Source organism: Scophthalmus maximus, chromosome 4, assembly GCF_022379125.1.
Source record: "Scophthalmus maximus strain ysfricsl-2021 chromosome 4, ASM2237912v1, whole genome shotgun sequence".
Taxonomy (NCBI): Eukaryota; Metazoa; Chordata; class Actinopteri; order Pleuronectiformes; family Scophthalmidae; genus Scophthalmus; species Scophthalmus maximus.
This window is the reverse complement of record NC_061518.1, coordinates 27,237,212-27,263,933: the sequence shown is the minus strand read 5'-3', so window position 1 is coordinate 27,263,933 and position 26,722 is coordinate 27,237,212. Positions and strand designations below refer to the sequence as shown.

General features: G+C 41.0%; 1 protein-coding gene across 4 annotated transcripts in view; it reads right to left on the bottom strand.

Annotated features, from left to right (window-relative positions):
* The window catches only part of efl1 (elongation factor like GTPase 1), a 92,754-nt gene that overhangs the window by 52,158 nt on the left and 13,874 nt on the right, over positions 1–26,722 (bottom strand). For all 4 annotated transcript variants that reach the window (XM_035628358.2, XM_047331588.1, XM_047331587.1 and 1 more), the window contains 4 exons: positions 21,746–21,845; positions 9,723–9,880; positions 6,009–6,172; positions 3,849–3,984 (listed from right to left, as the gene is read on the bottom strand). In XM_035628358.2, coding sequence (XP_035484251.2) covers positions 3,849–3,984; positions 6,009–6,172; positions 9,723–9,880; positions 21,746–21,845 — 558 coding nt within the window. The remainder of the gene's footprint in view (positions 1–3,848; positions 3,985–6,008; positions 6,173–9,722; positions 9,881–21,745; positions 21,846–26,722) is intronic.

Genomic DNA, 26,722 nt, shown 5'->3' with positions numbered 1-26,722 from the left:
GGAAACGTACAATCATGTTTTTTGCGCGACAGACACTAACACTAACTTACTGACAGCTCATTTTAACCAAGAAACATATTGGTGATGCTGGTGTGGGGAAACCTCTAGTAGATAAGGCTGCACACTGAATTCAAAGCTGAGTTGTCTAATAGCCAAAGCATGATGTGGTCGTTCCCTGTGGTTGCTGTTTCCAGCAGCTGGCAGGACAAAGGAGGAAAAGCGGCACTACACAGAGTTTACAGTACAGCAGTCGCTTAATCTTTGTCTGTTTGCTTCTAAGTTTGTATGTGAGGACTTTTTCAGTTAATCATTTAAAACTCCCATATGCACTCCTATGACACAAAGACACACACACAAAGACAAACAGTGCTTTGTCATGCCGTCCATGCAGTGTGCTGTCATGTGGTAAACTATAAAAATGAAGTTGGCCACATAAAATGCTGCCTTGTGTGCACATTTATGTGAGTCTGATGTGTACGTAGAACCCCCAGCCCCAATTACTGACCCAGGGCTGAGTCAAAAACCCAGATTTCTATTTCACTGCACACACGGAATCGACAGCTAGCGGACCGTGAGGGAAATTTTTTTTATATATTGTTTTTTCCATATTTTCTAAGGCACATTGAATCTATGCTTGTCATATGAAATGTGCCATATAAAATACACTTGTCCTAACTTGACACCCCAGGTGATGCCTACAAGTAGCTCTTTTATCCACCAGTCTATGATTTTAATATATTAACTTTACTACAATAAGACAAAGACAAGCAGCATATCCTTTAATTTTTTAATGATTATTTAAACAGTAACAGAAATATTCACTTGATGGACTCAATTTTTGTGTCAATACTAAAATAGCACATTCCGTGCACCCATGGACACATTTTTGTAAAAAAAAAGAAAGAAAAGAAATCTACATGGACAGACACTACTTAAGTGATTAGATAAATGTTTGTTTTTAGCTGGACTGCAACAGGGCCCGTCCTATGAGGGCGGTGGTGAGTGATACATTTGGCTGGCTGTTGGACTTTCAGTTGGCTGTCACTGTTAAAATGATTTGGAGCGACCAGTTTCTATTACATCATCAGGGAGTGAAACTCACACCGACACTCTCAGCTCATGTGTTAGCAGAGTTCTGCCTGCCTGCCAAGAGAAATTGTGTGATTGTCAAGTAAGACAATGGGTCTCATGCAAGAATTGTACAAACAAGTAGGAATGCCAAAGAAATATCCTTAATTTAAATATGTATTAATTTATTACTTTGAACAATGACAGAGCTATACCTGACTCGTCTTCTGGGGGGGTCTTCTTAGCAGTATACAGTATGGAGGGGCGCCCCGCCCCCCCGAAAAGTTAAATTAATTTTAATAAAAATAAAAAAAATACAGGCCTACAAAAAAGCCTCTTGGAGCCATGCCCTATTACAAACAGGAAGTCGCCATATTGTTTCAAAGTCTAATTTTTGGCAATTCACACGTTTTTATACTTTAACAAACTCCTCATACTGATTTCACATGAGCATCTTCAAATTTGGTGTGTGTCATCTAAAGACCTATGACATGAAATGTCATCGAAATAGTGACATTTGGTCAGAGGGCGTGGCCTTGACGGCCTGGCGAAGTTTGATTGATTGAAGTTGCTCATAATAGAAGGTACAAGGTCTGATCTGACCTAAACTTCTCAGGCATGATAACAGCCCCGCCGTTAACACATCTGCATGTCAATATTGACCGAACGCCATAGCGCTGTTCCCAGCGCCAACTGCTGGGAACAGGAAGTGACATGTTTTATACTTACACGTCATCTGCCTTTGCAGGTTGACCAGATCCACCTCAAAATTGCTCAGAAAAACTTTTCGTCAGACGCCTTCCCCGTTGTGTAGCGGCGAACATCGAGGTGTCACCATGAAACATCAGACTGCCATTACTCAACCGTATATGGTCATATCTTGACAAAATTTCTCAGGCATGATAACAGTTACTGGCCCTCAACACATTTCCATGTCAATATTGAACAAGGGTCATAGCGCCACCTACTGGCAACAGGAAGTTACAAGCTTTGTACTTTAACGCCCTCTGCATTGCAGGTTCAACGGATCCACCTCAAATTTGGTTTGCTAAGTTGTGAGATGTTGCTGATGTCCTATTATGAACGTTTGACCATGTATTAAATGGCGCGGCCATGGCGACCTATGGTTCACCATTAAATACGAATGTGTGTTTGAGGGACTTGGGATGCTTAGAATCTCATGAAACTTGACAGACTGTTTCAGAGGGGTGAATCCTGATGTCTAAATTGGCTCTCTAGTCCAATTGTGCCGAAATGGCTCACCAGCGCCCCCTATAACATTTCACAATCAAGGCCCCAACCTTTAAATTTGATGTAGATGAACGAAATTTGGTATGCACGTGTATCACGTGGGGACCTACAAAAAAGCCCCTGTGAGCCATGAGCTCCGCCCACAGGGATGTCAGCCATTTTGAATTTTGTGCGCATTTCGGGACATTTCCTCACATTATTCTTTAACGAACTGGCCTCCTACAGACTTAATCACAGCAACTCCATATTCAGTCGCTGTCCTCTAAAGACCTGCGACACATCCTGACTTGCACACTCCAACGTGTCACAAATCCAATTTAATCTTAGTTTCCAATTGTAATGGGATAACAACGAATCGTTCAGTTTGTAATGTGTGCCGAACCAAAACCTTTGTACCAAACGGTTCAATACAAATAATTTCAACATGCTGCATATTGTATAATATTGCAATGGACGAAGGTGCACCGTTCCAGCACAAGCAGAAAACATGCCCGTGCAACATCGCCGGTTATGGCACGTATTTGTTCCTCCATATCAGTGACAGTGACTAGACCCCCTTGCAGTCAGTGATCGCCTTGCCGTAGCTGCATGTTTTTCAAGCCATTTTCATATTGATGGATTTGATCTTATTTTCGGTGACTTTCAGTGCGACTCACAGGTGACTTTTAACAGCTCCGCTTAAGTCCTGCTGACGCTGCTAAAATACAAACTTTCATTTCTGAAACCAGGACTTCAATCTCCGACCTCATAAACCTTTTCTGTTATCTCTTTAATGCCGTTTTCATGGATGATCACTCCCTGACATGGGGCAGAAAAAGTTGCCTTGGGGCCTTAATTATAACAGTCACTATCCTTGTGCACATTTGCTCAAATACACACAGGTGGCATTCATCATGTTTACTCACATAATTTGCACACTTTTCTGAAGATAGAAGTTTTTGATGACTCTTAAGCACTTAACCATCGAACAAATAGAAGAGAAATTTAGGATAAGAATACAAAGCTGTGCCATGCTGGGGACTGAGGTAGGCCTGGCCTATTGATGAGGGATGGGCAAAGAACGCTGCACAATGATGACAAAACACTTAGCTTCACAGAGTGTGTATGTGTGTATGCTCTACTCGTGTACATTGTTATTTCATCCATATGTCTATGTATATCACCTGACGGTTAACCCCAAGGTCAGGCTTGAAAAGAGTTTTTTGTATATCAAACAAGCAGATATTTACTTACAAAGTTGATCACCTTTGTTACACGAGTGTTTCAACTGCCAGTAACATCAGTCACATGAGTCTTTATGTTTTACCTTCTGGAAAGTCCAAAATAATTCCTCATACTCAACAACTCTATGCCACATGGTGTACACCAGGCGAAACATTGTCACTGACCTCAAACTCCTGATCACATTGGAGTCAAATTTGTTCTGCTCACCTCATTTCTAAATCTCTAACCTGGTGAAATGACAAGTGACCAAACTGTCAACTGAAGCAGTCACACAGTAACCAGAGGGAAGAAACAGGGACACTCACCCAGGACATTTCCTGCAGGCACCTCCTCTAGCTCTTCTAGCTCTCGGCCCATGAGCAGATAGATGCTTTCCATGGAACAACAGGACAGATGAGGCACGTCGGGCACAAAGTCTGAAGCACTGCAACTCTCAGGCAGCTGGCAGAGATGGCACAGAAAAACACAAAGACATTAACAATGGAACACTCTTTAAAATTAGACAGGCTAAAATCAACATCATTTGGTCTATGCTAACAGAAATGTTCGTCTGTATCTGCGATAGAGCGGTGAAATAAGATCTGGTCAAATGTGGTCACTGGAGATACCTGCAGGTATGGAATGATTTCTAAACATCAGCCACTCCAGTGTTTTTCCTTTTCTTCATGCTTTGGGTCATTGTCCTGCTGAAATCTGCTGAAGTTACCCCAGGTTTTTAAATGTCCACAAACTGTCTGCTTGTGATTGGTTCAACTAAAACGGATGTTAATACCAGGTTTGAACAGGGCCCCACTGTCAGAGCCCAGACTTAAAACTCACAGAACAAATTTGTGGAGATGAGCTATCTGAAGCTGACAGTTGAGATACTATTGCAAAAAGGGGTCTGAACACTTCCTTTATTCACTGTAAATGAAATTGCTTATCTTGTGATTCAATGCCGCAAGTGTAACAAATGTTTTGCAAGTAAAGTCGGTAACACAAGCTATTTGTCGAAGAATTTTGTGAAAGTGAAAGTACCCTCTACTTCTGCTGGTCCAAGTCAAAGACCGAATCTGTTATTGTGTTATTTGTGTTTTTCTGACATAAGAAACTCAGTTGTTTTTCTTTCTTTTTTTGGGGGGGGGGTGGGGGGGCACTGTACTGTATTCCCTCTGAAAAAACAGGCTGCTGGAAGTAAAGAGAACAGACCAGTATTTCAAACATGAACCAATAGTAATAGAGGATGGGTTGCTGATAATTTTGGTTTTGTTTGGAAGTTTATTTTATTTTTATTTATCAAATAATTTTTCCTTGTTTTGCCTTTTGCTATACAACAATGTAACCCTGTTGGGGTGTTTATTCAAAACCATAACCATGAAAGTGGTCAGAAGAAGACCAAACAATCGCCCAAGAACAGAGGTGATATTACAATATCACGTCGCAATGACTACAGAGAAAGATGGACGATGCATCTCCACTTCCTTCTGTAGTGTAAAAAATAAAGCACTGAGGACGTCCCTTGGGAGCCAGAGTCTGCGCAGTAGTGGTCGTGGTCAGTTGAGATTAACTAATTACAACAAATTTAACAGACACATAAACACTTGAAACTACATCTGTGTGATAAGAACTACCTGAAAGGACAGAAATTGTCATTGAAAACATTTACCATGTACTTTGACTCTTTAGTTCGGTCCATGGCTCATCCACTAACGTGGCGAAGGTGTGGTTTATGACCAATACTTCAGTCAGCCACCAGGGGGCGATCCATATAATATGGCTTCACTTTTGGGAGCTGTCATTTCATCCTTCTTTATACACAATCTAATATTCATTATTGTTCATGATGAATAAGATGACAATTATTTTCTTTATTGATTGATCTGCAGGTTATTTGCCTGTACCTGTCCCTTGTGACAGATGGAAGTGATCTGTATACATAATTCACTATAACGTATGGAAATATAAAGCGAGAGATTAGAACCTGTTCGCAATTTTACATGGCCGAGTGAAATTATTGGTCAATTATCAACTAATCGTACACAACTCTAATAATGCTAATACTCCTTCCTTCCAAAACATCCTTCTTTATGAGCTCTAGTGGCTGCAAAGAAGATGATTAAACACACAGTTCAGTCACCAGAATTAGATTTTGCCATGTGTGTCTATGAAGCAGTGTCGGTTACAATGTGATGTTACATTCTCAGCACTATGTTTGCTTGTGTCAGTGTGAACACGAAACAGATGAGACCTAAAACACAATTATTTTAACTTTATGGTGAACACTGGTATATATCCAACCAAAAAAGTAGCAATTTTATAACAGATCTGTGCATTACTCAGACACAAGAAAAGTGTTGATCAGGTACTTACTGACCTTACTCCCTGTATTTATTTTTTATTTTTTTAAAGAAATTGATAATTGTTTGTGTACTCAAAAGCATCTGCTAAATCAATTTAATGCAATGTGATGTAATGTGTGGGTTTACCATGCTCAGTCCCTGGGTGGGGTCATACTTTGGTCCTAGCACAAATACTCTTTGTCCTTTCTTGACCACCCCGCTGTAGACCCGGGCAAACGCGATGAAGGTCTCCCTCTGCTCTGCTGACTCCTCTGGCTTGGAGTCTTTCAATGTCAGATTCTCCATTTTAGCTGACAGGGAGAAAAAACACACGCAGAAAGTGTTCTGGTGAGAGTCAATGACTGGAAACAATCCGATTTTATGCATTATTTGTCTGAGTCTGAAACATTTAGCTGCATTTAGAGAATATTCTGTAAAAATAAGAAAATGGGTAACTGGTGTTAAAGGCATAATCCACTGCTGGGCAGATGGTCTAATAAAATTGAGCGCCTATGCAGGACAAGGGTAGGAGAGAAAAAAAATCGACAATCATTGGAAGAAATGGAAAAAAAGGTATGGTATTTCCATTTGCCTAAAAGGTCAAAATACTTCAACATCCAGAATGCACCGGGCTAATAGCCTGCCAAAGGCACTCCCAGGCCAAGTCTTTAAAGGGCCCATATTATGCCCCCTTTTACACAAGTTACATTGGTTTTCAGGTGTGTGAACTACATGTCTTTGCCATTCCATGTCAAAACACCTCAAGGATCAGGCCACACAGCACCCTCCTCTTTCTGTATAAACAGCCATGTGAGACTATGGTCGATTCCAGTACTTTCCTGCTCACTCCTCGCCCCCCTCCTTTGTGTTACGCAAAGCTCCGCCTCGCTCCTCCTCGCTCCTCCCCGCGTCTGCTGCCATGACAACAGTCGCACGTAACAAGGCACATACACGACGTAGAGACCCGGGAGGCCCAGAACACGTTCTCGCCGGGAGCCGTGACCGACCGCCGGGAGCCGCGACCGACCGCCGGCAGCCGGGAGCCGCGACCGACCGCCGCAAGCCGCGACCGACTGCCGGCAGCCGCAAGCCGGGAGCCGCGACTGACCACCGGGAGCCGCGAGCCGGGAGCCGCGACCGAACGCTGCAAGCCGGGAGCCGTGACCGAACTCCGCCGCAAGCCGGGAGCCGCGACCGACCACCGGCAGCCGAGACCGACCGCAGCCGCAAGCCGGGAGCCGCGACCGACCGCCGGCAGCCGCAAGCCGCGACCGAACGCCGGCAGCCGCGACTGACCACCGGCAGTCGCGACTGGGAGCCGCGACCGACCGCCGGGAGCCGCGACCGACCGCCGGCAGCCGGGAGCCGCGACCGAACACCGGGAGCCGCGACGGGACCGCCGGCAGCCGCAAGCCGCGACCGAACGCCGGCAGCCGCGACCGACCGCCGGCAGTCCCGACCGGGAGCCGCGACCGACCGCCGGGAGCCGCGACCGACCGCCGGCAGCCGGGAGCCGCGACCGAACACCGGGAGCCGCGACGGGAGCCGCCGCGACCGAACGCCGGGAGCCGCGACCGAACGCCGGGCTTGCGCCGGGAGCCGCGATCTGTTTTTCCGCACTTCAAGGGGGGAGGTGCTGCTGAGGTTGGGGGCGTGGTCGCCCCAGTAGCAGGAGTCAACTTACGTCACTTGACGCCCGGGCTGTGAATGGCTCGTTTACAGACCGTCTGCACGATCAACCCAAACCAAAAAATCAACGACTCATTGTTTTCTTTTCATTCTTCGTGGGCTGGCAGACACCCCAGATAACCAAATATACGTGGAGGCAGGCTGAAAAGGTGCCTGGAGCATAATATGACCCCTTTAAACCTCAGTCTCAATTTCAAACCAGGGGGCTACAAACAACGGTTGTGGCCCAACCGAGCTCCGAAAACAGAAAGAAAGTGTCAAATATGAAGAGTTGGATGGCACCAGACCCTGACATCATCCACACCTACTGGCTAAAGAAACTAACTGCACTCCATGAATACCTGACAGCACAAATGTACCAGCTGCTAATGCAGTGGTTCTTAAACTGGGAGGCGCGACCCCTAGGGGGGCACAGAGATATAACAGGGTGGTGCGCAGTGAGATATTGATAATGGGAACGGAGTTCTGTCCCTGCATATTTGCTGCACCATCAGTGGAGTTGCCCACACGTGTCAATGTCAATGCTGAGTTTGTCTAATGTGTGTTTCAGCAGCTCTGTGAAATACTAGCCTTTGGATTTTTCACAGTCCACCACAGTCCAACCGCTCATGAATGGCATTTGTGACATATCTGACAATGATAGCTCACTGGTCCTTGATGTGACATCTTGGGTTGTATCAATTTGAACTGAAAACATTCCTGCCTCTCTAACCTCATCTGCAATCGTGTCCTTCATCACCTGGGTGAGAACATCCACAACTTTACCAACAATGTCCTTTGAAAGTAGAGTCACAAGAGAACCTTTACCTTTTGCACCAGTGTCATGAAGCTTCTTGCTTTGCTCAATACAACTGCTAATGTGCTGTTGAAGGCACAGATCATACCGGCTCAAAAGTATGACCAACTCTAGAAAGTTGCCATGATTGACTGGAGTATTTTCTAGAGTATAAGCAGCCTCTGCTTGACATTTGCCTATGACTTTTATCACATCTATAATGCGTTCCGTCACCTGACGCTTCTTTTTCACCTGCTCAGGATGTAGAGACATGTTTGCCAGCCAGAAGGCTTTTTACATCTGCCCTTTGAGCCAACAGAAGGTAAGCATCAGCACTATCTCTGTGGATCTTACTTTTCTCATGCTCCTCTATCCGCTGATGAACATGTTTCCATGTTTTCATACCTCCCTTTATGAAAGGACTATGACGTGCTGCAGGTGCAAATGGCAAACACACAGAACAATACAGTGATTGTGTTTTTTCACTGTATGTCAGTCACTTGTGGTTGGTGCCATGCAGAGGGTGTTTTGTGGGTTGCTGAAGATGGTAATGGAAAACGTGTCTGAATCCTGTGGTTGAGGATGATCAAAATTATCAAAATGATGGGTCTCCTCGTCTACACTAGCATCTGTCTGTACCTCTGGGATCTTCTTCTGGGCTGCTGTTGTCTCACTGGATACCGTCTCTTTATCTCCTCTCTCACGTCTGACTCCCCTGTGTTGCATGGCATTAAAAACGCAGAAGGGCATAGACACTGATGTCATGACCGCAGATAGGAACTCTTGATTAAACAACTTTAACCTATTATTTATATATTATATATATATTTGCATAATATTAGCAAACCCTGTGATTCACTGTGGGCAATACCAATAGGCTAATATTTAAGCCTAATAATTACACTGCTAATCATTAGGCCTATATCTCTCTTTACCAGCTGCCACTTGGGTCTGTCCTCTCCAAAACATTACTGTGAGTTTGTCACATTTGGCAGCGCCCTCCTGCAATGACCTCTTTCTCTTGAACCTGGCCTCTTCAGCCCCTCCCGGCCTCTTTCTACCGTCCGTCCTCGCTGACACTCGTCGAGACGGTGCAGCTGTCGGTACTTGAGAAGCTCTATGGACCCAACCAACTCAATGTGGTACAATCCATCTGCTGCGCTGTCAGGCAGAGGCTGCGCTGTGAACTTTAAGAGAAGTGAACTAACGGGACAATTGTCAGTTGTTTTTTTTTTCGACCGGCCCAAAAGTGAAGTGAAAGTGAAGCGGCCCACAGGGAATCAGCCCGAATCTCCCGATTACCCACTCCGGTCCTGCCAAGCTCTAATATACTTAATAAATATGTCAAAGTTCTGTCTGTAGACAGAACGATTAAGTGAGTGCAGAGATGAGGTTACCTGTGCAGATGCCTGAAGGTTGGCCTTCCTGTGGCACACTCCCTGAGTGGATGTGGTCTTTGTTGCTCTCTGCTGCTGTCTGACCAGCTGCCATCCTGGCAGCATGTCTCTGTCGGGCCAACTCTCTGCGCTGGCCAATCTCCTCCGGAGTTAATGTCCTAAACACACACACCAAATAATGAAAATACTAAATAATAATAATAAACATACTTTTTATGTCTTAAACAATTTAAGTTGTGTTAATAAGTTAAGTGGTTCACTAAATGATAAAAACAACAATCAAATATCAATCAAATATTTGAATTCAATGAAATAATTTAAAATTGGCAGAGATTAAGGTTTTTTTCTTTCTTTTCGAAATAATATAAAAAAAGGGATTTTAAGCAGTGACGTGTATCAAATCGAATAAGTTGTCATCGCCATCTTCATGAACATAATGTTTTTTGGTGATCAACAACATTGATGAGTCCCAGCCCCCACTGCTACTGAGTGCTGTTCACCAAGTTATTGAAAAGGAATTAATATTGAATTTTTTGCACGTCTAAATTGCACGACATTTGCCACAGTACGTCATAATCTTGCACAATTTAAACATTAGGCTAGATAGAATACTATTCCCAAGAAAGGTCAGACAGTTTTTTATTTCTGATGTTTCATGTTTTGAAAAATGATGCAAGTCTAGAATTAGTAAATTAACACTTTATTTTACTTTATTAACATTTATTTAAAAAGCATTTCCCATTTTTTTCTGAGTGATTATGGGAAGCATTGGGAAACTGATCCACTGATAGCGATCGTATCCTCTACCTATAAATATTAGGGATGTCCCGATCCGATATTCAATATCGGTAGCAGGTCAATATTGGCCAAAATTACTGGATCGGATATCGGAATAAACAAGTAAAATCCAATCCAATACACTGCAGTAAACATACAAAATAAATGCCTATTAACATATGCACTAAGCATGGAACGACATTCCGGCATCATATTTTTTTACTATTCCATAACCCAGTCATGTTGCTGATTATGTGTGTCTTCCTTTAGGGGAGATGATTATTTGTTTCACAGTTGAGTATGAGGTTTTAAATGTCTTTGTTAAGCAAAGTACATCCTGAACAATGCATTATTAATATTTTATTTTACGAGTAGGGAAAAGATTGTATCAGATTAATATCGGATCCATATCGCCAGACACTCAATGTTGCAGGATCAGTATCGGATCGGACACGAAAAAAATGGTATAGTCCCATCCCAAAATGAATATGTAAATATTTAATAATGTTTGAAGAGGTAATAGCAAAGAAGTTAATTATATGAACGTGGACGCTATGTAACTACATATGATTTGTAGTTGGGGGAAATGGCAAACACACTGCACCTGGACAGATTGAGATTATATAATGTAAATAGAGCAGGTGTGTTTGACAAAATATGTACTTTTTAATGTGTTGAGTCCTTTGTGTTGTGCCTGGAGTACCATAGGTAAATAAATTGCGGCCTGCATGTCAACTCAGAAGCCTGAATAAAGCATAGCCCCTGGAATGGCAAATAACTAACAAGGGAAAGAGCGCCACTCAGGTCCCGCAGCGACCCGCATCTCCCACCTAGGGGCTGGTTCTGACCAAACCAGATCAATAAAAAGGAGGACCACACCGCCGCCAGTCGCTACCAGGACGGACTGCCCATTAAGGAGTAAAGTAAGAGGCTTTAGCTCTGGGCAGACTAGGCTGTTTGTGTGTTTTTGTAAGTTTAACTTACTATTGTTGTGAAGTTTGAACCGGACCACCGTGTCCCGTTTATTGCTGCTATAATAACTGCGTTATCAGTTTTGCTTGACTGTGATTAGTGTCCGACCAAGTCGGACTTTTGTGTGTTGCTCCGCCATCGTGTCTGAACCCAACACGCTGTTCAAGGTTTAAAGACCAGAGACGAGTCCGCCTCAACACCTGGGCCGCTCGTCCCTGCGTGACACAGACCGGGTGCTGGATCTCAGACATCATAACATGAGCCTTACTGCTGCTTTGATCGCTCTCCCTTTGCTTTCTACTAAAGCACATCCACACACACTTGTGGGTGCTTGAGAGATCCCAGATCTCTCCTTTGTTAGAGTCACATTTTTAAAAATAGCCGCCATTTTACTTGAGGTCCCATGCCCCACCTTTCTCTGGCGCCACGTGACTTCCCAAGTCACGTCCGCCATCTTGTTCCTCGTCCCCCTTTCACGCGAACACGGATGTGCACAAGTGCGCAAACACACACTGATGCTGGTTGTGTCTTGTCATATGATTTTCATATGATATATGATTTGTAGCTTAGCATATGATAGACCTTTGTTAACAGAAGTCGTATTGATTGTACATTGTTATTGCTAAAGTTAACAAATGCTGTTATATTTTAAAGAGAAGTTGTTTTGTGTTATTTGCATCTACATTGTGATAGAGGCTGGTTGACAGAGTCAGTGCTCAGATTCACACCTTCAGTCCCTCATAATTGTGTGAGGCTCTGAAAATATCAGTTTTATCGCAATATGTACATGCATAATAACCCGATATTAAAAATATAGAATTATAAACACCTCCCCCCCCCCCCCCCCCCCCCCCGCAAAAAAAATGTTGTTCTTGAATTTTCAGGATTTTTTTCTCCTGCTTCTCGTGCTACTTGCACATTACAGTCGTGACAGGCCTACCTGTGTGTATGTTTGGGTACTCTCTTTAAAAAGACCACAGTGACTATGGCAACACAGCTGCTCATAACAGACCTGAGTGACAACATCCAACACAGAGTTCAACTCCATGATGACAAACCACATGAAACAGCCCATAATTTGCTCCCGACAACAGCAGCGGCCCTGCCGACGCACTTGGACTGATGGAACTGCTCTTTTGCATGAATTTGATATAAATGGGGGCCACATGCTGAATTCAGGATTTCAACAGGAAACCACAAAGGAGCAAAGCGCTGCTGGATGACGACCTGGCCTTAAGAGCAAACGACTAGCGACTAACAGCTTCAAATGACATGAGTCAGCTAACACAGGGAAGCTCAACTCTCTCGCTTCATTTTCCACCAAAACCAAGAAGACAACAAACTAAAAAGCAGACTGATCTTTAAGTGAAGTTCATCAATATGACTCAAGCACCTAAGTAAACAGAGTTTGGTACATACTGTACAAAGCTTCATACTTCCCATCAGACCACAGCAAAGACACAGATTTTTTTGTGGAATCAGTCGCTCATTGGTAATAATGGGAATGCCAGGACTTGGTTTTTGGCCTCGCCCACTGTGGTTATTGAGTAATGACTTCCAAACACTGGAGCTGGATGATCCCAAACCACAGAGACCTTTTAACATTGTGAAACGGGAGGGGGGAAAATGATGCTGGAAAATGAAACAATGTATTGATATTAAAGCTGTCTGCAAAAATATGCTTTGGTTCTTTTTAATCTTTAAATGATTTTGATGGAAGAGGTTTTCCATTCTCGCATAAGCTTTTGAAGATGGTAATCTGAAAGTGACTGAGATAATATTCTTTCAGAAAATTTGCATTAATGTCCCATAGAAGTGTTAGTGATACATAAACTGGATTCACCTTCAACCTTTTTAAAAACGTTTTACCTTTTATTGAACAGATGTTTTGTTTTTTGAATCCTTCTGATCTGACTATTTTAATAATTTTAGATTTGTTTTTGTTTACTCTTTTCTCATGTGTAATATGTTTCTTATATTACTGCACTAATGTTGTCCAACTTTGTGTGATTCTCAAACAGCTTTCAATTGTTTCCCACTGTTGGTAACTGTTTTAAGGTGCTACCGTATATGAACAAGGTTTATCATATTATTATTATTTTGAATTGTCAAGGCCAGTGGAAGGTTAAACTCTGAGTCAGCTGTTTAGAGTTCATGATGGAGGAGAGTCTTTGTACTGAAGATAAGTTAACACTGGACAGTCATCCGGAGATCACATTAATGTGAAGTTTCATGAAACAAAAGACAGACAAACGTATCACTATATGCCCCACATTATATTCTGGCGGGGGAATAATTTGTTGGTCACAGTCTCTGCATATCTATGTAAAGTGCAACCTAGATATTTATGAGAAGGCAACTTTTAATTTCATTAGGGCTTTAATGGCTGAGATAAATGAGGTCACGTCACTGAGTGCAATCTGGGGTTTTGAAGAAAAGTCTTTTGACATTTTGTTTGTTGCCCACAACTATTTTGAAGTGGCATTCTTTCCTTTTCCCAGTCTTTTAAGTGAAGTGCTCTAACAATCCAAGCAAAATTACAACTGAGCCGGAAAAAGTCAGAGACAAACAGAAGGAACTTGACGACCCAGCCCCCAGAAAGTTAGATTTGTTCCATCATTGCAGTGTTGATTATTGACAATGTCTGACAGTCACATCTTAACAGACAGCATTTCTCTACTGATACTGTTAACAGCCATATTTTCACACTGATGAGATGGTAATGTGTGTGTTGGGATTACCAGAGTGTGTAAAACTCTGTGGATATTTTGAACGATGACAGTCTTGATTTTATCAATATGCCTCAGACATAATATCAAATACTTTATATCAAAAGCTGAGCACTGTGGGCCAGATGTGATGATTTAGACTGTAACTGTATATATAATTTGTATCCAATTTGAGATAAGCACAGTGCACACTTCAAGCAAATGGCAGAGCCCCAGTACCTCCATTCATTATTTAAAACGAATCGCTTAGGATCTGACAATAATGAATACACAGTGTAAGACATTGCACATAGAATTCTAGTTCGTACAGTGAATCCATTTGGTGTTCGGAAGCTGACCTGAATGAGTCCTGAGCTCCATCGGATTGGTCAGACATTTTAAGTAGAAGATAGTTAAGTCACAGGGAATCTAACAATGCTAATGGCAACTGGAGAGGACATGAAGCCAACAGTCAAGTTTCCGTCCATATGTGATGCAGATTTGAACCAAATTGTAAAAAAAAAAAAAAAGTCATAAGAAGAAGTTGATTTATTTTCATTTCTATCCACTATTGTTACGTGAATGTTAGAAGTTAGTTCCTCGACATTAGCAGTAGCTATCACTAATTGGCACAATCACTAAGTAAGGAAAACTGTGAATGTATTAGACATGGAACAGTCTCCTCATTGGTCCACACGTGATGATATATTCTTCTGCAGCATTTAAGTCCTGTGTTCTCTGTTTCATTATTTGTTTGATGAATCTGTTTCCAATGCACTTATTCACATTAACCTTTTTATCTCCCAAGCATGATCGTCTACAAAAAACATCTGGGTGGAATCTCGCCAAATAAAAGAAAGTAAAGCTTTATAAGTTCTCGCTCACACTGTAATTTGAGTTAGTATTGGACATTTTTGAACGCGGCCCACTAATAGTGCCAGGATGATGATGCTCTCCATGTCCTGAACCTTGCTGACAGTGTCAAACAGTTCAACCAACTGTTGACTGCAGACTGTCAGGCCACTGTGGCATACAATACATTCAGGACCCACTCCTCTGTCGTCAGCTGTGTCCACGGGCTCCACAGAAATGTCAGCAGTGCCGTGGGTGGAGGGCAAAACAGATGGAGAAGTATTTGCGGGCTCATTAGCCAGATTCTGGACAGGCTTTTTCCCTCCAGACTCACAGTCTGAGATGACCTCTCTTTCCTTCTCTCTGACACATCTCTGTACATGTACCTCCACCTCCCCATCGTCTAACCCTGCTCTGACAGCCTGTCTATAGCTCCTGTCCTCTGCTTGACACTCCGTTTCCCTAAGAGTCTGCAATTAGGATCCAGCTCTGTCAAAAGAGGGGGAAGGTACGGAAGAGTATGAGGGCCAGGCATAAGAAAAAAAAATGGGGGGGAAGATTTTTCTTTTTTATTAATGAGGAGGAAGAATTAATTTATTCATTTTTATAAAATCGAATCGCGAGATAAAGTCAAAATGTCGAGATTACAGTCGAAATATCAAAATCAAAAAAATAGCCCTTAACGACCGTGTTGTAGTACCAGTTCAGCTTTCACACATCCACGTTATATCATAACTTAGTTAGCAAGGCTATGCTAGGTTCACTAACTGCCCGCCTCTCAAATTTCATTTACAGTTGTTTGCAATTGAACGTTATCGTGTCAGGACACACGTCGACGTTCATGTGCAAACAGCAAAAACCGCATCATTTCTTCCAGATTCCGCTTGTCAATAATAATATCGCAACTTTACAACTTGGTTAGCAGCTATCGTTAGCTAGCAAACTGGCTAACAAAACATCAACATCCGGTTGTTTGGTGCTGCTGAGAAGTGCTTCAGGGTCACAATTTTCAACTTTATTCTCGACATTTCGACTTTAATCTCGATTTTTAGACTTTAATCTCGACATTTCAACTTTAATCTCGATTTTTAGACTTTAATCTCGACATTTCGACTTTAATTTTGACATTTCGACTTTAATCTCGACATTTCAACTTTAATCTCGACTTTAATCTCGACATTTCAATTTAATCTCGACATTTCGACTTTAATCTCGACATTTCGACTTTAATCTCGGCATTTCAACTTTAATCTCGATTTTTAGACTTTAATCTCGACATTTCGACTTTAATTTTGACATTTCGACTTTAATCTCGACATTTCAACTTTAATCTCGACTTTAATCTCGACATTTCAATTTAATCTCGACATTTCAACTTTAATCTCGACATTTCGACTTTAATCTCGACATTTCGACTTTAATCTCGACATTTCGACTTTAATCTCGACTTTAATCTCGACATTTCAATTTAATCTCGACATTTCGACTTTAATCTCGACATTTCGACTTTAATCTCGGCATTTCAACTTTAATCTCGATTTTTAGACTTTAATCTCGACATTTCGACTTTAATTTTGACATTTCGACTTTAATCTCGACATTTCAACTTTAATCTCGACTTTAATCTCGACATTTCAATTTAATCTCGACATTTCGACTTTAATCTCGACATTTCGACTTTAATCTCGACATTTCGACTTTAATCTCGACATTTCGACTGCCTGACTACTGACTGGAGTGAAATCTTTCCACTCTGTATCAAATATGCTGGGCATGGTGGGGAGTAAAGGGTTAGCGTGCATGCTAAGCTAGGCACCTTTTTCGCTGACTTGAAAGTTCGTGAAAACTCACTCACATTGAAAGTCCTGAATAACTTCTGATGTTTAAGGTTTTGCTTTATTGAAAATGTGTCCTCTGTGGAAGAACACTGAAAAACTCTTGCTCTGCTTCAGGGTCACAATTTTCAACTTTATTCTCGACATTTCGACTTTAATCTCGACTTTTAGACTTTAATCTCGACATTTCAACTTTAATCTCGATTTTTAGACTTTAATCTCGACATTTCGACTTTAATTTTGACATTTCGACTTTAATCTCGACATTTCAACTTTAATCTCGACTTTAATCTCGACATTTCAATTTAATCTCGACATTTCGACTTTAATCTCGACATTTCGACTTTAATCTCGACATTTCAACTTTAATCTCGACTTTAATCTCGACATTTCAATTTAATCTCGACATTTCGACTTTAATCTCGACATTTCAATTTAATCTCGACATTTCGACTTTAATCTCGACATTTCGACTTTAATCTCGACATTTCGACTTTAATCTCGACATTTCGACTTTAATCTCGACATTTCGACTGCCTGACTACTGACTGGAGTGAAATCTTTCCACTCTGTATCAAATATGCTGGGCATGGTGGGGAGTAAAGGGTTAGCGTGCATGCTAAGCTAGGCACCTTTTTCGCTGACTTGAAAGTTCGTGAAAACTCACTCACATTGAAAGTCCTGAATAACTTCTGATGTTTAAGGTTTTGCTTCATTGAAAATGTGTCCTCTGTGGAAGAACACTGAAAAACTCTTGCTCTGCTTCAGGGTCACAATTTTCAACTTTATTCTCGACATTTCGACTTTAATCTAAATTTTTAGACTTTAATCTCGACATTTCAACTTTAATCTCGATTTTTAGACTTTAATCTCGACATTTCGACTTTACTTTTGACATTTCGACTTTAATCTCGACATTTCAACTTTAATCTCGATTTTTCAATTTAATCTCGACATTTCGACTTTAATCTCGACATTTCGACTTTAATCTCGACATTTCGACTTTAATCTCGGCATTTCAACTTTAATCTCGATTTTTAGACTTTAATCTCGACATTTCGACTTTAATTTTGACATTTCGACTTTAATCTCGACATTTCAACTTTAATCTCGACTTTAATCTCGACATTTCAACTTTAATCTCGACATTTCGACTTTAATCTCGACATTTCAATTTAATCTCGACATTTCGACTTTAATCTCGACATTTCAACTTTAATCTCGACATTTCGACTTTAAATTGACATTTCAACTTTAATCTCGACATTTCGACTTTAATCTCGACATTTCGACTGCCTGACTACTGACTGGAGTGAAATCTTTCCACTCTGTATCAAATATGCTGGGCATGGTGGGGAGTAAAGGGTTAGCGTGCATGCTAAGCTAGGCACCTTTTTCGCTGACTTGAAAGTTCGTGAAAACTCACTCACATTGAAAGTCCTGAATAACTTCTGATGTTTAAGGTTTTGCTTCATTGAAAATGTGTCCTCTGTGGAAGAACACTGAAAAACTCTTAGATTAGAATTTTCAAATGACATAAGACTACTGATCTATATAGAAGTATTTATATTATATTTAGTAGTAGTAGACATGTGGGTTCAACATAAACCTTGAGTTCTGAATTTCAGTTCTTATTTCCTGGTATTTAAAACTTACATCACCCTTTGTTTAAAACCACCCATTTGGGCAGAAATATTAGGCAATGTGACTGACGGGTGTTTCCTTTTTCTATTGATTGTTTAGGCATGAAATATCTCTAAAGGTCTGCTCTTTGTTTTGGATTTCATCTGCAAGACTGCATTTGTTGTTCGAAAGGATAAACCTAAATGTAGACCAGAGAGCTGAGAGGGAGAAAATCAAGACACTTTGAAGCAGCATAAAGAGGGAAAACTGACCAAAGCAGTTGCACAAACATTGGCAGAAGCACTAGAACAATTTGGAATCTCCTGGAAAAAAAAGAAAGTACTGGAAACATGAGCAACAGGCATTAAAACAGGTCAGCCAAAAACAACAACACCAGCTGTCTGAGGTATTGTGACATAAACTTGCATGGCAGCGGTGAAGGCATCACCACCCACTGCTTAAAGGAGTCCAAGAATAGAACTATAGAGGCCAGACCACAACATGCAAACCACTCATCAGCCTTCAAGAATCAGAGGGCCAGTTCGGTAGTTTCAAAGAAGTACGGAGATGAGCCGCAAAAGCCGGAACAAAGTTTTAACCTCTACCAAAGTGACAGAAAGGTTGAATTGTGAAGAGAGAACAGATCTGCTCAAGATCCAAAACACTAAAATTCTTAGTGAAGCTTGGTCGGAGGAGCTCTCTAATCTTTATTGATGATGTAACTCAAAAAACCCCAAACAAACAAGAAGTGAAAGAAGCTGCGGTCAACGACTGGAAAAGCTTCCCAAATTAAACAGTTTGGCAATAATAGTTGGTCAAGAGTTATGTAACCAAATATTAAACATTGTTCATTTAAGTTACTTGAAGACAATTAGTTCCTTTACATTAGTTCACCTAAATGGGGCAATCTGATACAAAAGGTTGTATTAAAAGGTTGTATTATAAATTGTTAACATTTGAACAATTTATAAAATCCAAATGCAGCACCAAATTTGTTTTTAAATTATTAATCTTTTCAAATTACTTATTAAATCCAATTAAATTCAAAGTTCATCTTTCAACATCTGTAAGTAGATAAAGCAATACATTTTTTTGGCCAAGAGGACTAAAACGAAAGTTTCGATGTAACTAAGGTTCTATGAATCCCTGCTGACCGCCAGAGGCGGTGCTTAAAGCACTGAATATTCCCTTTGCGCATGCGCAAATCGAGTATGTATACTCATTATTCAGTGCTTTAAGCACCGCCTCTGGCGGTCAGCAGGGATGAAATAGAACTCAGTTTGTACTGGCAGCCTAATTTATTTAAGTTAACATTTTTTTAAGTCTTCAAGAGCAATACCAGTAAATTATTTTTGTGTGTGAGCTGGCTCGGCTCTAGCAGGACTCCACAGCTCATGCTCTACGGGTCCAAAAGCCACACATGCCTGAGGAAGACTGAGGAGGCCTGAATAACATTTTTTGTGTATGAACACAGTTACACAGTGTTTCTAACTGAAATGACTGGGATGAGTGGATGCCTCCACTATTATTACTAACTTATTGGCCGTGCTGGCTTTTTCCTTTTCAAATGGTTTCCAGCTAAAAGACTCTGACCTTGTTAACAACCTGCTCTTGTTTCTTGCTCTGCTGGACTTTGTTGTGATGACATCTGGACCACCGAAAACCAACGAGAGACACTAAAAGCTCAAGTCAAAACCTTGATATCTTTGATTGCAGCAATAAATAATGTTTTTAAATGATAATGGAGTCTAAAAAGAAAAAATATTTATATATTAACTATTTTATCATTTTATTTTTTTTTATTTTTGCAGATCTGCATTTACTTTTTAGGGGGGTTCATCAGTTCAAACACACTGAGGACCGGTTCTCATCCAGCTACATAATTCAAGCTAACTGTAATCATCCAAATACAGTGCACTGCTAAAATGGCAATATTAACTCTTGTAACAGCAGCTAAGGCATTTTATCTGCTGTGCCGCAAGTGAGTGAGCAGCTCTTGGAACAGCAACAAAGTACAGTAAGAGGTCGGAAGAAGATGTCAAGTTCACTCTGATCCATTCGTAGCTCACACATGCTTCACAGGCCAGGCCATTAAACTGAAACTGGGACAAACTCTGTGATGACTTCCCCACATCAGTCTTAGTCTCCTGTAAGCATCTGTTTCCAGTGAGAAATGGCAGCAGCCCGTTCTTTGCAGTTACATGTAATCCCCGCCTTTTAATGTGAGGACAGCTTCGCTGTTCATCCAAACGGAAGAAGACGCAGATCTTGTCTCGCAGCTTCATGAAGGGTTTTGAAGACAGAATCTGTACAACACATGCAACTTGGATTATAGGCCAGAGACTGAAGTGGGGAGCTGTGTGATGTGTCAGTGGAATCAGATCCTAAAGCCAGACAGACAGGCCAGGCGAGGCCAACTCATCTATTACCGACTGCATGTGCAAGAGTCGGGGGTGGTTGTGGTTTACCCTGAGCTCACCTCTGAAGGTGGATTTATGCTTGTGGTGATGTCATTTCGAGGTCACTCCCCGTGGCGCGCAGTGCGCATCTAGGCCGCTTCGCAAGGTCGTGCACCTCAAATTTTTTTCTAACTTGGCGCATTGCCGAAATGGACGAGTTGGGGGCAAAACTCCACTCATATGATCCGTCAATGAGGCAGATATTCACAAATGGTAAAAACAGAGAATAATTCACGGCCCTGTTGAGATCTGTCCTACACCATGAAGTTTAAAATTGAATGCTAGATCCTGTTGTTCAGGGAGAATGAGGGTAGGTTTTCACCAGGACACTGAATCCGCCCTCCGACTAACTGTCGTTCAGAGGACAAACAGACCACCTTCTACTTTAACGTCGCTTTGCTGAAAGCAAGTTTAAAACCACACTTTCTTCTGCGCACAGACCGATGCGTCGAGCATAAATCCAGCTTGAGAAGGACACGCAGATCGGGTCAGATCTCACTAAGTGAGAAGGAACCACAATGCACAGTCAGACCTATTGGCTGTTGTAAACGCCAATCAATATCCACGACAATTGTATTATATACCACTATAGCTTGATGTTTTTACTGGAAACATGGAAACGCGTGGGATCAAACAGCTCTGAGATCTGTTTTACTGGGGCCAACTTCCCCCATCCTTTAGATCCAGAACAGAGCAGACATACTGCGCATGTCCACAGTACCTGGGGCGCGAGGGAAGAAAGGGAAAGCAGCACCATCTACCGGCTACACTGTGTGAGGACACATGTACACAATTACCTCTGTCTGTTCTGAGGTAAGGCCTTGGTGTCCACGGCAAACATCTTGGACACAAAGACGATTACTGGAGCATTTTCCGCGCTGGAACACTGGAGGAACGCTGGAAAACACCCAAGAGGAGTAGAAAGAGTCAAACACACATCTGACATCGCTACACAGCAGGCAGATTAATGCCAAAGTCATGTTCCAGCATTGTAAACTCCTTCCAGTACAAAGCAAGGCAATGAAATACTTAATTATTACCTCATTTGAGGTGACACAACACAAACACCTTCAGACATTTACAGTGGACATGAATTTAAATTTAACAATGAGGATTGATAGTATGCTGAAAACTTGCTTGAGACAAAGTATAAAATATTTGATAGATTATTATAAGTAGGGCTGCCAAATGATTAAATTAATCAAATTAATAACAGGCTCTGTAATCAATTCATCGTAATTAATCGCACATTACCATATTTGCTTTGAGAAGCATTTCAAAATGTTTGAATGCAAATGGATTTTGGTAGATGAGTGAATCAATGAAAAGATGGGCATTATTAACTTTATAAGATCAACATCTTACATTCAGAACATGTTTCCACTGTTCATATGGCATGACCTAATGCATGTGCACAATTGAGGAACAAATATATCAGACCCGTTTCAGGAAGAACAAATGATTTATCATTTATCATTTTGTTTTGATCAAAAATTTAAATAAACATCAATTTCTTTCCATTATATTTCATCAAAAATAATCAGTGGAAGAGATATGTCCACTAGAAGTTTATATTTCCCAGCAAAAACAAAAGTGTTGAAGCATCTTAGTAGTAAAAACAGACTATTGTTCTAACTGTTCTAAACTTGAAAACATAAAAAGCTGCTCTTATCTACAAATAAAAAGAGACTTCTCTTCCAACAAAATCCTCCTGTTATGGGCAATGAGCATAGAATCCCTGAGACAAAAAAACATTTTGCTGTCGCCTATATGAAAAACAAACAGCTTCCATTAAAAAAAATGATATAGAAGTTTGTACCAGCTCTCATACAAAAATAGTGTTTTCTGTGGAATATGTAGTAAAACAACGTCAGAAAGACGTACGGTACGTACGTTTTCTCATCTGCCTCCATCGTGTTTGCAAAAGTACTGTGGAACGTGTGCAGTCCATTGGCATCACAGCAGGTCACAGGGCGTTGTTATTATTTTATTATTTTTCGAAATGAACGCATTATTTTGTCAGCCCTAATTATAAGTCAATCCATCCGAGTAGCTTTACTGCGACGGCGTATTAGGGCCATTGGAAGACAGAAAAAAACGGAGCCTGGGGAGGGGGGTCATATTTCGAGAGAAAAAACACAGAATTTCTGACATTAAAGTCGTAAAATTGCCAGAAAAAAAGTCGAAAAAATTGTCCTTTAATCAGCTTCATTGTTTATACCACTAAACGCTTTTCACATTGAATATGTATATTCCTGAGTCCTGACATCAAAATACTGAGTGAAGTTTAGAAAGAACGAAGAACGCATCCAAGGTCCGATGACGTCATTGGATAATAATTAGCCATGTGGATAGAGACCAGGGCTGGTTTGTTTCCATCAGCTACATTTACGAGACATGGCCAAATTCAAAGATTTGTGGCAAACTGAGAAAAACAGTCAGACTCTGCATATAGCCATCAGCTCGCCACTTGGAGAGTAGAGCGTTGTGTTTGTGTATGACAGCGGAGGAGAATGAGAGACTGCATGTTGACAGAGAAGATTGAAATAATGTTTTTCAACAACAAAAAAAGCAATAGTGCCTTAATAAACAAAAAACAAATTTTCTGCCTTTTTTTCTCAAAAATTTGCTACTTTTTAATGTAAATTTACCACTTTAGTCTCAGAGAATATCCGAGTTTGAATTCTCGTAAATTTACCACTTTATTGTCAGAAATTCTGTTGTTTTTTTTGGAAATCTGATTCACGACCTCGTACCTCTGAATTTTGAGGGGGGTTTTGTTGTTTGTTTTTTTAACACGACTTCATTAATGGAGACTCCCTTGCCTCAAAAAGTCCATGATCCTTTGTGAAATTACGTAAATAACATAGTATATCAGCTGTTCATAGAAGGCAGCAGGCTACGTCCAGCTGGCAGCGTCCAAAGCAAATGTATCTCAGAGAACCTTCTTTTTGCGCTGCAGACCCACATTTAATGGTTGCACTCGGCTGTTACTTGGGGGCAATATATATTTCGATATGTCTGAATCAACTTTGACAAGGTAAGATTTTTATTAGATGATCTTAAAGTAAATAAAGAAAAAAAAATCCTGTAATGTTAGACATAATCATTGTAGATAAGGGTCACTTTATTTTCAAAACTCCAAATCGGGACCGTGAAGTGTGCCACAGCTTCACGCGCATGCACCATTGGTGCTTTATTATTAATTATTTCAGCTTATGTTTTTTTCCCCCTTAAAATCCACCAAGACATAGTTGATCTGAGAACTGTACAGCATTTAGCCACCACCTGTGTTTAGCCGTCTTAATATGATTTGTTCTATCGGCATTTCAACTGTCCGCGACCGAAAATGTATTTTGTACAGAATTAACAATGCAGAAAAAAATTGCATTTGAGTTTACATTTTATGTTAATTCAATTTCTATATATTTAGTTGTATTTATGTATTTTTTTTAATTTATTGTTATTAAGGATAAAGTTAATGGTAAAACTAAAAAAAGCCTCAATTACATTTATTTTGTCATAAAGGATTGAATACGACATTTTAGGAATCATTGACAGATTTATATATATATATATACACACATTAATAACAAACATTACATGTTCAGATGTTTAGCTGATCGATATCTGGACACGTCTGCGAGGCCTCGGTGAGTCACTTTGGCCTTTATGTTTTTTGGGAAATCTTTAGTTCACAGGAGAGAATCTGTGATCAAAGTTAAAATTATGCTATTACACAATATTATTTGAATTAAAATACTTCCTTTGTGTTGATTCTCGCCAATTCCATCATGTAACATTTAAATATCAATTATTACAAATTTAAAAAAAAAATGTGATTAATAGTGATTAATGGATGCATCAATATGCCTTTAATGTAATGTGATCATAGGCATAATTCCATTGTGCGTGTGATGTCATCAGCATGTGTTTATAGAACTCAGAACTGTTGAGACCAAATCACTTCATTTCACAAGTGAAAGCTTTCAGATTGGTACACTTTTGTGAGACAGAGGTCATTAACAACTGCTACTTTGGACAGTTAGATGCTATGGCTTTGGCACAAGTTTCAGCATTTCCGGTGCCCTACAACTGGACCAGGGATGTTATTGTCAACACTATAAAGAAGGAGTGCCTTGTAAAAGAGTTGGAGGAGCTGAAAACCCAGCTCCAAAGGACCGAGAAACAGAGTTCCTCACAGGAGCAGAGGGTCTATGAGCTCCATACCATCCTGGAGTCAGAGACTTGTGAAAATAAGAAACTCTGGGACCAGGTTGAGTATTTGACCTGTGAACTCCAGAGACAAAGGGAGTTGAGGTTCCAGCTTGACCGGCAACTGGAGGAGACTCAAAAGCAGTTGGCGTGTCAAACAAGACAACAGGAGCTAGTCAATAGGCAGAGGAAAACAACTCAGAAAGAGCTTGATGGGCTCACGGTCTCATATGAAAAGCTCCACCGGGCATACTATACTATCTACGATGCATACAGACGTATCCAACATAGGAATGGCACTCATCTGAGGGCAGAAAGACACAGAAATATCACGCTTCAGAAGCAAAGTGCAGGACAGAGGAACCGAGTTCCTCACAGGAGCAGAGGGGTCTATGAGCTCTCCAGCATCCTCGAGTCAGAGACTAGTGGAAATAGGAATCAGTTTATGGATTTGACCGGTGAGCTCCACAGACAAAGGCAGTGGACAGAGCAGCAGACACAACAGTTGAAGATTGAGACAGTAAAGAATCATGAGGAGTCCACTCTGAAGGTCCAGCTTGGCCGACAACTGGGGGAGACTCAAAAACAGTTGGCTCGTCAGAAAAGACAGCAAGAGGGTCCGGTCAATAGGCAGAGGAAAAAAACCCAGAAAGAGCTGAAGAAGCTCACTGTCTCATATAATATGCTCCACCAGGCATATTGTGATATCTCCTATGCATATAGAAGTATCCAACAGAGATATGACACTGATCTGAGGGCAGAAAGACACAGGAATGTCACCCTTCAGCAGCAAATCGCATACACAATGTCATGGTACAATGAGTATGTTCAAAATCAACAAAGACCAGGAGATCAGACTCTCGCAACACGAGGCCTCTGAGAGGGGAAGTCACTGCGAGAAGAGTTGGACGACCCCAGACTCCAAGCCAGCTCCAACATTTAGAAACTGTCCAACTCACGGACGAGCTGATCAACTATGGCATTTTTTTTTTAAATTTACACATGTAAAAAACCATGCACGCGCATATGATATGTCTTTCCACTCTACTGTGCGCTGGCAGTGCTGCAAAGCTCCCATACAATTATGGTATTGTGCTTGCGGATACTTTTCTGTTCAGGAGTATCATTAGGTGTATGTGTGGTTTTTACGTGTGGAAATTTTGAGAGTAAACCAAAAAAATGGCCAGCTGGCCACTTCAGAGCCTCACAGCTTCCTCAGTCCGAGGCAAAAAGAGAAGGAAAGTCCACATCCAACTATGACTCCAACAACTGACTGGACTTTTCCAATATAATAATAATAATACAAAAACAATAACAACAACAACAACACCTATGAAAAAATGATTATGGCTATGCTTCAGGGTTGTCATGGTAGTTCTTCCATAGCACATACAGATTCCAAGACTTACAATGTATTTGGTTAATATTTGCCTATAAACAGTGTGTGCCCAGAGAAAATGGGTGCAGTGCTGTACACGGTTCTCCTACAGGTAAGAAAACATGATGAAGTGCCCAAGTCAGTGCTACTCTAATGGAGATGTGCCCCTCCAGTGGATAAA